We start from the raw sequence: 12398 nt of genomic DNA on the forward strand, positions 1-12398 counted from the left end.
ACCCTGTGTCTCTGGCCGAGGGTGACCTTTACGTTAGGTTGAAGACAAAGAACAAGAAGATTCATAAAAAGTTATTCAGCAACTTGTCATCTATCATTCATCGTTCATCATCATCATCGTAAACGCATACTGAGCGCGTTATACAACTCACCACTCATCCTCGAATCGACGATCATCGAAGCGAGAAGCTCAGAACGAGTAGCAGAACAGGCCATTCATAGACACGCGCAAGTCATCGAAATCAACGTCCGACTTTCAACCTTTTCCAACAATCGATTGTAGCGATTATAGAAACTCCCTTCCTCTTCTCTCGAATAGATAGAACATACACATTATGGTAGCTGAAACGTGAGTACACCCTTCATCTTCACTGTTGCCCAGAAGCTCGCCGTCGCTGTGCATAAACCAGTAATGTCTTGGCTCGATAAGGCATCACTCCTCTTGGCCACCCCTTCCTTCCTTTTTCCCTCCTCTCACCTACCTTCACTTCCCATACGTCCAACAGCAAGCTGACTCATGCTATGCTACTCCTCTATAGCGAATACTACGACCTCATCGGTGTGGCACCCAATGCCGACGAAGGTGAAATCAAAAAGGCTTACCGAAAGAAGTGAGTTTTTCCTCCTTTATATCCCTTCCTTCGCTGTCTCCTCGTGCTGACTCTTCTCCTTCTTCTCCCTCTACAGAGCATTGCGAGCTCATCCAGATAAGGTACTAACGCATGTCGTCGATAGAATTATGAGTTGTGACTGACGAAATTGCTGTTTGTAACGTATAGGGAGGTGACCCAGAACACTTCAAGGAACTTACTCATGCGTAAGTGCCACATACTGGCCGGAATGCCTCGTTGCAGAGCTTTCAGGACTGATGCTTTGGACGCCACAGCTACGAAGTCCTTTCCGATTCAAACAAACGAGCGATATACGATCAAGCTGGAAAAGCTGGATTAGAAGGTGGTGGTGGTATGGGTGGTGGAATGGATCCTCAAGACTTGTTCAGTCAACTGTTCGGTGGTGGTGGTGGCTTCTTTGGAGGTGGTGGTGAGTTCACAAGCTCTGGATGGTCTCATGGTGTATATAGACTTACTGATTACCTTTATGATTGGGATCAGGTGGATCAAGGAATGCTGGACCCCGACGTGGAAAAGATCTCGTTCACAGAATCAGCGTCACACTCGAAGATCTCTACAAAGGCAAAGTCCAGAAACTCGCCTTGTCCAAATCGGTGATCTGTAAATCCTGTGAAGGTAGGGGAGGTAAGAAGGGAGCAGTATCGACCTGTACTGGATGTCAGGGACGAGGAGTTAAAGTCATGTTGAGACAGTTGGGTCCCATGATGCAACAGATCCAACAACCTTGTGGAGAATGTGAAGGTACAGGTGAAATGATGAACCCTAAAGATAGATGTAAGAACTGTAATGGAAAGAAGACAATCTCAGAGAGGAAGGTTTTGGAAGTTCATATCGATAAGGGAATGAAGTCTGGACAACAAATTAAATTCCAAGGTGAATCCGATCAAGCTCCAGGTATCATCCCAGGAGATGTCGTTATTGTCATTGAAGAGAAACCTCATCAACGATTCCAGAGAAAGGGAGATGATCTTTATTGCGAAGCCGAAATTGATCTCTTAACTGCTCTCGGTGGAGGTGAATTCGCAATTGAACATTTGGATGAAAGAGCTTTACATGTTACGATCGTTCCTGGGGAAATCATCAAACCTGGTAAGTCAAGTCACTTTGATTTGCCATTGCCCATGCTGACACGTGTTATTCGTTTTTAGGCGCTCTCAAAGTGATCTCAGGTCAAGGTATGCCTTCTTACAGACATCACGAACTAGGTGATCTCTACGTCCGACTCAACGTTGTCTTCCCCGATACTATCCCCGTAAATGCCATCCCTAAATTGGAAGAAGCTTTACCTAAACGAAAAGATATCCAAAAGTTCCCCAAGAAGATTCACATGGATGAAGTTACTTTGGAGGAACCTAATGACAGACAACGAAGGTCCGCTGCTTCAGATGGAGATGATATGGATGAGGATGACGAAGATGGTAGACCCGGTGTTCAATGTGCTCAACGTGGGTTATTTCTTTCTCTTTTAAATTTCAATATAGTGAGATATGTACTGATGAGTTTGTAACTTATATAGAGTAAACACGTTGGCTCGATCATTTCGGTTCGCTTTCCTTCGCATCTATCATCCTAGCATATATTTGAGATAACCCAAGTATAGATATTATCTATTCTTATGGATATATAACTCTCAGAGCATCGTTTTCCCACTATTATATATATACCCATTCATCAGTTCTCATTCTCATCAAGAGGCTATCATTTCAACATGTGTATCAATGATGTTAGGTAGCTGTTTTTCTCTGTTTCTGGTTTATAGATAGAACATATTATGAGATGATGATGAACCTCATATATCGCTTTCCATTGATTACATACGTCGTAAGCACTCTGCATGGTGATGAGAAGTGTAGCACCCCTGTAGTCAGATGAAGGTGGTCTTTGAGATTGCATCTCATTTGGACGATGCCGGCAGTTCGGCATGTGGCATCCCTATGGGACCGGTGACTGACCTCATATTTCGAGAATAGCATCCGCACTTTTTTGTTTACCTTTTTGTATACGTATAACTTAACCTCTTGCGATTTCATGCCAATACTGAACATGACAGAATAGTCGTTTCATTTTGTACATATATGTGTGCACATCTTTAGCAAAAGCTTTGTCAATAGAAGTTTATCATACGATATCATGTCTTAGCATCGTATCGTCGATTAGCCGTTCAAAAAAGAATATCTCACAATTATTCGATATCGCCTTGGGACAAGTTCGATCATTGGAAGCAACTTCTATTTATTTGCCTTCGAGAGGGACAACCTTACGCGAAGATGTTCACTTATATTCAGATGTAAGCGCTCGCTGTGATATGGTGTAATGATAGCTGATTGCTGACGTATGATCCCTTCATCGTATGTCTCATATAGACATTTGTACTTTATAATACCACCTATAATACTGCTAGGATTGATATATCATCCACTGATAGGTAGAAGGGAGATACTGAAATTCGTATGGCTAGGGTTTATGGTATGTTGTATACTTTTTTTAAACCACTTCACTTGGTTTATGTTTCAGCTGATGTTGATGGTATCGTATAGGCGACAATATGGACTACGCCATGGGATAATGTGAGTTGACAACATACCTGGATAAATATCATCATAATATCAAAGCTTACATCAGAGGGCATGACACAAAGGCTAATACGTTTAATTCATGATCACAGTATATATTATCTCAAGGAGGATGGTCGTACCCACCAAATTCGATAATAGGCAAGATATATCATGTACCAATTGAAGAACATATGTTTTTCATCTTACAACCTATCTTGGTTATATTACTTCATTCGATATTCACCCATGAGAGATTGTTATCTTTCGATGTGGACGTCGATCAGATACCCAATGATACGAAGGCTCTCAGTGAGAAGTCTGAGATAGACAGAGAAGGAGAAGGACAAGAAGATCAATCGACAAAGAAGACACAGATATCCGCATTGTTGCCCGAAAGGTCTGAGGTTCATATTCATATTCAAACTCTCCCTCGTCGACCTATATCTTCGATTCTCTGGCTGGTCGTATCCTTTATCGGCTTGAGGCTAGTACAGCAGACCAACTTGTACAATACGATAGATTACGGAATGAAACATCATATGTTTTACCTCGGCTGGATCCTCGTTTGGATAACACCCGTCATATCATTCTTGACGTACTTGGGTGCTAGATGTACTCGGAATGACTGGTGGACCGTTCTGCTGGCGACGGGATGGTTATGGATTGTCGATACGTGAGTCGGATTCCCCCCTTCACAACATCGGTCCAGTCCATCGACTAAAGGGGTTATCTGTGCTGATAGCATGATGCTTGTAGGATCGCATTGAGAAGTGGGAGTTGGTCGATATCTGCAAGTAGCACATTAGGTGTGGAATTATGGAGAGGCTTACCTATAGAGTAAGCATAATGATCGGATCCTAATAGTTATGTACGGATCACTAATCCATGCCCGTCTCCTCAGAGAAGCAATCTTCTTCTTCCTTACCACTTACCTCATCGTCCTCTCATCCTCCCTAATCTCCCATCTGCATACCCTTCTCCTCCTTTCCCCAGATCTACCTCCATGTCCACCATCTAACCCAATTGCTCATATCAAACTACTAGCAAAAGTAGCTTTCAATCCACCTAAAATAGATCGCAGGATATTAGTGGGATTAAAAATATCTGAGAAAACTTTAAAGAAGGGAAGTAAAAGTTTCGAAGTTGCCAAACTTGCTTTTGGAAGGGAGATGAGGATTGGGTTGGTGGTGATTTACGCATGGTGTAGGGTTACAGTGAGCTGATAATTTATGGATATTTTCCATATAATTCAGCTAACAAGACTTTGTGATATAGGATAACCTGATCGACGAGCCTTTCTCTCTTAACACCAGCTCAGATCCGAGCGATTCATCGTCAAAGTCTCTAGACGAAGCCAGATACAAACTTCTAGAATCTATACGAAGACATATTTTACTCACTAACCAATTACAAACTCGATACCCCGCACAACCATACTCATTACAAGAATTAGACCAATCGTTGGACGATATACCCAATCTCACACCCGAGGACAGATCGGCATTCCACCTGTTCTCATTGATTATACCTAGAATGATACCGATAGATCCATTTTTGGAATTATGTGATGGATATGAAACGGATCTTAAATTCCCTTCTAAGTCACTATCGACCATTTCGCAAGCTCATGAAAATAAGTTGACGGACCATCTGCCTATCAAAACTCGCGACGATCTGATGGAGTATGCCGATAATGTTGCGGGCAGTATAGCAGGAGCGATATGTTATTTATCATGGTCGATCCTGGATTCCATATCGACCGAACCGGTGAAGGAGTTTGAATATTTCAGAAAAATACATAATAGTGGAGAAGCTTCGCAGATCGGCGCAAAAGAAGGAAGGTATCATCAAGGAGACTCGCGGTCAAAGATAATCAAATCAGCAAGATTGATGGGCTGTTCACTCCAACTGGTCAATATTTCTCGAGATATAATTAAAGATGGGTTGATCTCGAGGCTTTATATACCTATGAGTTGGTTTACATCCTCTTCGGAAGTAATCAAGATACTGTTCCCATCTGTTTCTCGACGTCCATCAACAAGATTATATACAGACAAATTATTGGATTTAGCGGATAAACTAAGGGATCAATCGATTTCTTCCATAGATAATCTACCTAGAACTGCGAGAGGAGGAGTGAGGACGATGGTAGTGAGTTACTATGAGATTGCTCATGCCATCAGAAAGAATGAAGGGGAGGTGGACCAGTATGGTATAAAGGTTGGGAGGTGGAGAAGGATAGGTAGAGCTGCAAGAGCGATGTGGTTAGGGGCTTAGAAGGATTCTGAAGTTCAATTATGTTAGACTTGGACAATCTGTTGATCCACTGGAGATCTGTTTGTACGATGTGCTCATACATGTATGCATATACTTCTGACCATTTCATTCGTAATGCTTGATGTCTTCGGTCAGATCCGGTTAACTGATCAAGGTTATTCGCCACATGACACATGACACGCGATGAGATGAGATGAGATGATCACGATGACGATTGCGCGCTTGGACCGCGTGTGGGTCTCATTCAAGTGTCCATATCCATGCGTCTCTTTCTCGCATCTACAACTATATCTCTTAGTTCAGCAAGGACAGTAACCCAGATCATCACTGTCCACCATGGCTCAGCCAAGAGCATCGACCGACGAGGGTGAGTAGGGTGATACAACTTCAAGAGATCATCACCCCTTGCTGAATTTTATCCATTCAGAGAACGCTCCTCTCCTCGATAATCCCAACTCCACCCCCTCTTCTTCATCCCAATCACCACTCAAAGCAATCTTCTCTCCTTCACGACCCCTAACGCTGCTCGAAAAATTCTTGGGTGGCTTAGCCGTTCTGTTACTGTTGTTAGCTAGTATATTCATAGGTTTATTCGCTGGTGCAGAAGGTTTGTTGAAAAAGGAAAAAGGTAAACATGGACATGGGGGAGAAGGACATGGAGGATGGAAGACTGAATATGTAACTTCTACTGCTACGACTACTCGATATGGTACCACGACTGTTGTGAATCCCGCTCCTGGACCTACTGGTAGCCCCGATCATGTAAATTGGCCACTTTCCCTTTCGTTGTTTCTTTTCGTTGTCCTGTTGTGTTGGAGCTGATGCGATCCTAATGTGGTCAATAGAAAATATGCCTATCACCCGAATGCGTCATCTTATCTTCATCGGTTCTTCAATCGCTCAATCAAAGTGTAGATCCCTGTGAAGATTTCTACGAATTCGCCACGGGTGGTTGGGCAGCTTCGCACTCTATCCCTGCTGATCGAGGATTATACGGAGCTTTCAACGAGGTTAACGATAATAACAAGGTGAGTCAGTCTGCTGAAGGTCGATATTGTGACATCCATATCGTATTGAAGCTGACAACATGATGATCGGTTGATGTTGATTTGATTACGTTTAGAAAATCTTAATCAAAGTACTCGATTCTATTTCGTCGGACAAACCTTCCAAAGACGCTAGTGCGGATGAACAGAATTTGGCAAAATTGAAAGCTGTTTATAACAGTTGTATTGATATCGTAAGTACACTTCCTCTCTCTCTATTACAAGTAAATTCAGTTTATCTGGCTTGAGGCTCATGATGATTGGTAGGAACACCTCAACGATGTCGGTAGAAAACCAATAATTGACCTTGTCGATCACATCATTGATATCTTCGGTGAATTCGATGTGGATTCCTTGTCATCGTCTTCCGATCTTCTCGATAAATCACCCGAATCCGAATGGAAAGGGACGTATGACGAGTCATACACTGTTCCAGCCGATCTGGCTGTCTCTGCCGAGGAGTTCGAGCAACTTAGAAAAGCTAAGAAGAGCGGTGGAGTGAAGTGGGATGCTCCTTCCTCCCGATCTCAAAGTGTACAAGATTTCTACGAATACCGACCAAACGAGGAGAGGGAAGAGAGGATCACAAAGGCGCTTGCATGGCTCCATTCAAGAGGTAAGTCGGCTGTCCTTTTAGTCTGAAAATACCAGCAGGCACTTATATTCCCTTCTCTCTTTTAGGTGTCCAAGGCCTCGTCAATTTCGAGATTGAGGGTGATGCAGGTGGCGAAGATTCTCAAGTCCAGAGCTTATGGTTATATCAAGCATTTGGCGGTCTCCCTTCCAAGGAATACTACGAAGAGAAACCTATTCTCGATCTGTACACATCGGTCGTTGCTGGAATCCTCACTGATATTGCTGAGCATACTTCTGTTCGACAAAAGAAGGACAAACGCGATTTAATTTCGGACCTTGAAGAAGCAATTGAACTAGGACAGGAGGATGCTAAAGGCTTACTGGAACAACTGTTCGATATTGCCGATGCCGAAATCGAAGAGGACAATTGGCCTTGGCCATGGCCTGGAACTGATGGAAAAGACTCCAGTGGTGGTGATGGGGAACATGACGGAGGTAGAGCATCAAAGGAACCAACGGACGAACGAATGGAAAAGCTTGCTGCTAAGGTCGTTCATTTCGAAAGAGAACTTATGAGAGCAGGTGCCGATCCTGAATATCTGTTCAACCCTCATTTCGCTTACAATCCATATTCGACTAAGACCGTAGGCAAGCTCCTACCTTTCCTCGATATCCCAACGTATCTGTCTACCTTCTCTCCCAGAACTTTCCCAGTCAACATCACTGTCACTCATCCACCATACCTCAAGAGCGTCACCAATTTGATCGACAAGACCCCCGATCATGTACTTTCTGGATACTTCGTCACTAGACTCGCTCTTACCTATGCTAGTGCTTTAGGACCTAAAGTAACCATTCGTCAGGAGAAGAAGAGACTTGATGATGTATTGAAAGGTATCAAAAAGGGAACAGAAGAGAACCGACAGGATGTATGTTTGAATTGGGTAGATGAGATTGTCGGTTTCATTGCTGGAAGGGAATTCGTCAGAGAAGCTTTCTCCCCTGAAGCCAAAGCTGAAGGTGAACATATCATCAGATGTGAGTCACTCGTTTGCAGGGATCCTGTAAGATCTGTTTGACTGATCATAGGTGGTTTGGTACATAGCAATTGTTAAGGCGTTCCATGAGAAACTCCCTCATATCCCATGGATGGATTCCGAATCTGCCAAAGCTGCCCAAAAGAAAGCAGAAGCTATTATTCCTAAAGTCGGATACCCTCTCTATCCCAATACTACCAATCCCGAAAGTTTGCAAAGTTGGTATGGAAGATTGGATATCAAAGAGAACGATTTCTTCGGTAATGTGCTTGGATCAACTCTTTTGGAGGAAAGTAGGACTTGGTTGGGCCTGGGCAGAAAGAGGAACAGGGATTCTTGGGAGGTGAGCTAGTACACTCTGTATACTCTGTTATCATCAGGAGTTCAGCTGACTTGACAATTTATGCAAAATCAGATGTACCCACAAAGTACGCTAGCTCGTCCTGTTGATGCGAGGTATCATGAAGCTGATTCTTCTCTCTCTTAGCTGTTAATGCGTACTACTCCCCTCCTGACGGCGAGATTGTCTTCCCAGCTGGTATACTCCAACCTCCATTCTACTCCCAAGCTTGGCCCGCTCATCTCCGATATGGCGCTTTCGGGGCGGTCGCCGCACACGAATTGACCCACGCGTTCGACAATTCTGGAAGTCAATATGATGAAAAAGGTGAGTTGAGTTTCTGTAATGAGGTCCGATTGGCTGAGTGCTGATCTAATTCAATCACAACTCTTAGGTCGATTGAGAGATTGGTGGACCAAGCAGACCGTGAAAGATTTCGAAGAAAGAGCCCAATGCGTTGCTAAGCAGTACTCGAAGTATTACGTCCACGATGCTGAGGGTAACAAGGTGTATGTTAATGGTAATGTGAGTTAAAATTCATTCTACCACACTGTGAAACATAAGCTCAAGTATACTATATCCAATCATAGCTTACTAATGGAGAAGGTGAGCTCTGTCACCATGGTCGTCGTTCACGTACTTCTAGCTAAATTACGTCTAATTAGACATCGCCGACTCGGGCTTAGCTCAAGCATTCATAGCATGGCAAGACTCCGTCTCCAAATCCAATAACTCAGAGAGATTACCAGGCCTCGATTTCTCAGATGAACAACTATTCTTCCTTGCCTTCGCGAGAGTATGGGCACAACTCACTCGACCTGCCACTGCTGTTTCGCGAGTGAGAACCGATCCCCACTCTCCACCTTACTGGAGAGCTACTGGAACGTTGAAGAATTTGGATGCGTTCCACAAGGCTTTTGGATGCAAGGCTGGAAGTCCAGTAAGTGCCAAGCTACAGAGATGGAGAATTGCAGTATCTGATATGCTGATCGGATGATTTGATGTTCATAGATGAACCCTCCTAAGAAGGAGCAGTGTGAATTGTGGTAGAAAATCGATCGACTCCGCCGAGCGGGGATTTCGAGTTGGGGGGAGAAAGCGATCTCAGAGTGATTATGAGAGTATGAATGATAATGTGAAATGTTGAGAAAACGAACAAAAATCGAGAAAGGGTACACGGTCATTATAGTGGATCGATCATGAGAAAAGATTGTTCAGAAGAAAAAAAGGAAATAGGCCGTGAAACGTATGAATAGGAACCTTACGTATGAACATCTCTCTCACGCATGTATGAAGTAATTCGCATCTTGTCTGAACATACATATGGTTATACGGAGTTCGTGGAACATGAACACACAGTTGAGATCGTCAAACAATGTACAACTATTTACAATGACATAGAATAACGAGAATGATTGATTAGTTGATTTGGAACAATGGAGTAAAAGCTACAGAATTGTACAAAATTTCCTTAACAGTTGACCAATTATATCAATACAGTGAAGATCGAGAATGATAGCGAACGTATCTGATATGTAAGTACGATACAAAAATGGAGGAGACATGAAGGCAAAGCTCTTTGTTAGACATTTTGCGGTACAGACATTCGATCATGTGATCCGATCGTAATGTAAAATACATTGATAAATTGGGTTCTGGAGCGGATGAATAGAAAGTTTCCCGATGATCACAAGAAGGAAGAGGAAAAGCATTAAAGTGAAGAATTGGGATAAGGACTGATGCAAACAGTCAAATGGTCGATAGTCGACAGAATGTCAAAACGAAAGGGAATGAGATTCTCCCGAGATGAGAAGGGACATCATTCTTGGTGATCGGTTGAAAGGTCGAACTACGATGTATTTGTTATTCCTTCCGCTCGGCTAGAAAGGTAATGTCCACCTTCTTCCCGTACCAGGTCTGAATACATCTTTCTTTCCATTCTGATGTGTACCACGCTTCATTCCTTGTCTATATCCCACCCCCTCATCTTCATTCTCATGCTCGAAGAAAGGTTGACCGACGCCTTCCAACTCTTCAAAACATATTCTACCTCTTTGAGTCTTCAACCTCTCGTTGACTTTGTTCACATCAAAGGAACTTTGACATTGGCCATACGCATTCTCATTCGGTCTATCATTGTCTTCGACCTCAGGAGAGGCAGTACCATTCATAGATGGTGAAGAAGGTGGTGGCGAAGGTGGGAAAAGTGATTTGAGTATTGGGAATCCCCTCTTCCCATTTGACTTGGATTTAGACTTGATCACATTGGAGTTGGAAGATAGAGGTAAAATATAAGGATGGGCTGAAGGTGATTCAGGTGGTGTATTGGGGAAATACGATGAAGAACCTTGATTCCACATTATTTCCCATCATCAGTCCAACTCTCCTTGAAGTTTACCTTAAGGACATAGTACTAGTGTGCAGGCTGAGAAAGTGGCGGATACCGTAGTTAAGGTTGACTCACCAGATTCGAATCTTTGAGCATTCCTGATCAGTCTATCTAATGAATCTTCTTCGTACCCTTCCGCATCATCACCATCCTCATATTTAGGGTGTCTTGTCAGAACCGCGTTCAGGGAATCTCTGGCGGTCGTAGGTGATTTGGGTCGTTTAGGTGCTGATGACAATGTTTGGTGCACATAGATATTATGTGCGTGTGGCGTAAGGAGATCTTCTGGTAAAGAAGGTGATACAGGTCTGGTGAATCGACTCCCGATCGTAGCTTGCCATTGGGGTTGGAAGTAGTCTTCATCTATTGCAAATGGGATTGGCGAAGTGGGTCTACCATTTTGGTTCAAAGGTGAAGATACATGTGGTTTATACGAGTACGGTGTGGGTGAGGAAGGTTGCGGCGGTGATTTGGGATTGATATCGGTTGTTGAGGATGATCTATATCTATTGCCGTTCCCACTTCCACCCGAATAACCTTCTTGTCGTACAGCTATCGGATCGCGTTGACTCACAGTCCTTGAGATATTGGGTTTTGATCTTGGTTCAATACCATATCCATGTCCATAAGTGTTGATGCTCATCGGTTTTTGAGGTTGGGAATGAAAATCACCACTGTCACCATCATCAAAGTCCTGAGGCGGAGATACACCCAAAGCTACGAACCCATTACCTAACTTGATGGTCATTTCAGAATCGTTCGAGCTCTTCCTCACATGTCCATTAAACTTGATTGGTCTTTTGAGTTCCTCAGCCTGGATGTCAGCTTCAGAAGGAAGGAGGACATCCGAATCGGTCCTTCTTAAAGGTGATTTTGTAGGAGATCGGCTGGAAGGTGGTCGCCAAGATGAAGGAGGAGGTAAGAATCCCATGGGAAGTAGAGGTGTGGGTACACCTTTTTGTTGGGGTGGTAAAGGTGGTAGGAAAGTGTGTCCGAATGGTTTTCGTTTTTCCTTTTGCGTTTCGACAGGCTGCGAGATACCTGAGTTGCTATACGGTATAGCTGAGGGAAGTAGCTGATTTCCATTCGTACCACCACGACTACCTGAAGAGGGGTGTTGTGTAGCATTGAGAGGTATAGCAGGAAGAGGATCGATATCTCTGAATGTAATTGAAGTACTGGGATAGAATGGTTCATCAGGTAACTTGTCTATTCCTCCCAATCCAAAAGCCAATGAACTGAAATCGTCATTGATTTTCCGCTTGGCCAGTGATTGATTCCTATATGAGGAAGGTGTAGCAGCGAATACATCTTCCTCTTCGTCGTCGTGATCGAAGCTAAGTGGTTGAGGGAAGAATATCAATTTACTTGGTGAATTGGGCGTGGTAGGCGAGGAAGATGAGTATGTCATAGAAGAGGAAGAAGGCGAAAGAGGTGGTGGGGTGGACATGATCTCTACTATTGATGGGGACATGTCAAATGATATACCGAGGTGGTTTTGTCGTTGTTCTGGTCTGATATAAGTTGGTCCCGGTCCAGGTACGGGA

The 12398-nt window shown here is 43.5% G+C and overlaps 4 protein-coding genes across 4 annotated transcripts; 3 read left to right on the forward strand and 1 right to left on the reverse strand.

Moving 5' to 3' along the window:
- Nucleotides 1-521: 521 nt before the first annotated feature.
- I203_108404 (uncharacterized protein) lies at nt 522-2138 on the forward strand (the record flags this gene model as incomplete). The annotated part of the gene is made up of 6 exons (XM_065518390.1): nt 522-610; nt 687-711; nt 779-816; nt 886-1040; nt 1112-1720; nt 1780-2138. 6 exons carry the CDS (start codon nt 522-524, stop codon nt 2136-2138), a joined length of 1275 nt encoding a protein of 424 aa, XP_065372755.1.
- A 760-nt stretch (nt 2139-2898) lies between these two features.
- On the forward strand, nt 2899-5463 carry I203_108405 (uncharacterized protein; the record flags this gene model as incomplete). Its single annotated transcript, XM_019148577.1, has 7 exons — nt 2899-2918; nt 2995-3097; nt 3169-3198; nt 3297-3859; nt 3943-4023; nt 4088-4400; nt 4462-5463. The coding sequence occupies 7 exons, from the start codon at nt 2899-2901 to the stop codon at nt 5461-5463; spliced, it is 2112 nt and encodes a 703-aa protein (XP_019002160.1).
- A 336-nt stretch (nt 5464-5799) lies between these two features.
- I203_108406 (uncharacterized protein) lies at nt 5800-9512 on the forward strand (the record flags this gene model as incomplete). The annotated part of the gene is made up of 13 exons (XM_019148578.1): nt 5800-5830; nt 5891-6225; nt 6309-6491; nt 6587-6703; nt 6777-7125; nt 7191-8123; nt 8191-8465; nt 8538-8550; nt 8610-8789; nt 8857-8987; nt 9053-9068; nt 9128-9402; nt 9474-9512. 13 exons carry the CDS (start codon nt 5800-5802, stop codon nt 9510-9512), a joined length of 2877 nt encoding a protein of 958 aa, XP_019002161.1.
- An 830-nt stretch (nt 9513-10342) lies between these two features.
- I203_108407 (uncharacterized protein) lies at nt 10343-12325 on the reverse strand (the record flags this gene model as incomplete). Its single annotated transcript, XM_019148579.2, has 2 exons — nt 10343-10809; nt 10927-12325. 2 exons carry the CDS (start codon nt 12323-12325, stop codon nt 10343-10345), a joined length of 1866 nt encoding a protein of 621 aa, XP_019002162.2.
- Nucleotides 12326-12398: the final 73 nt, after the last annotated feature.

Source organism: Kwoniella mangroviensis, chromosome 3, assembly GCF_000507465.2.
Source record: "Kwoniella mangroviensis CBS 8507 chromosome 3, whole genome shotgun sequence".
NCBI classification, from domain to species: domain Eukaryota; kingdom Fungi; phylum Basidiomycota; class Tremellomycetes; order Tremellales; family Cryptococcaceae; genus Kwoniella; species Kwoniella mangrovensis.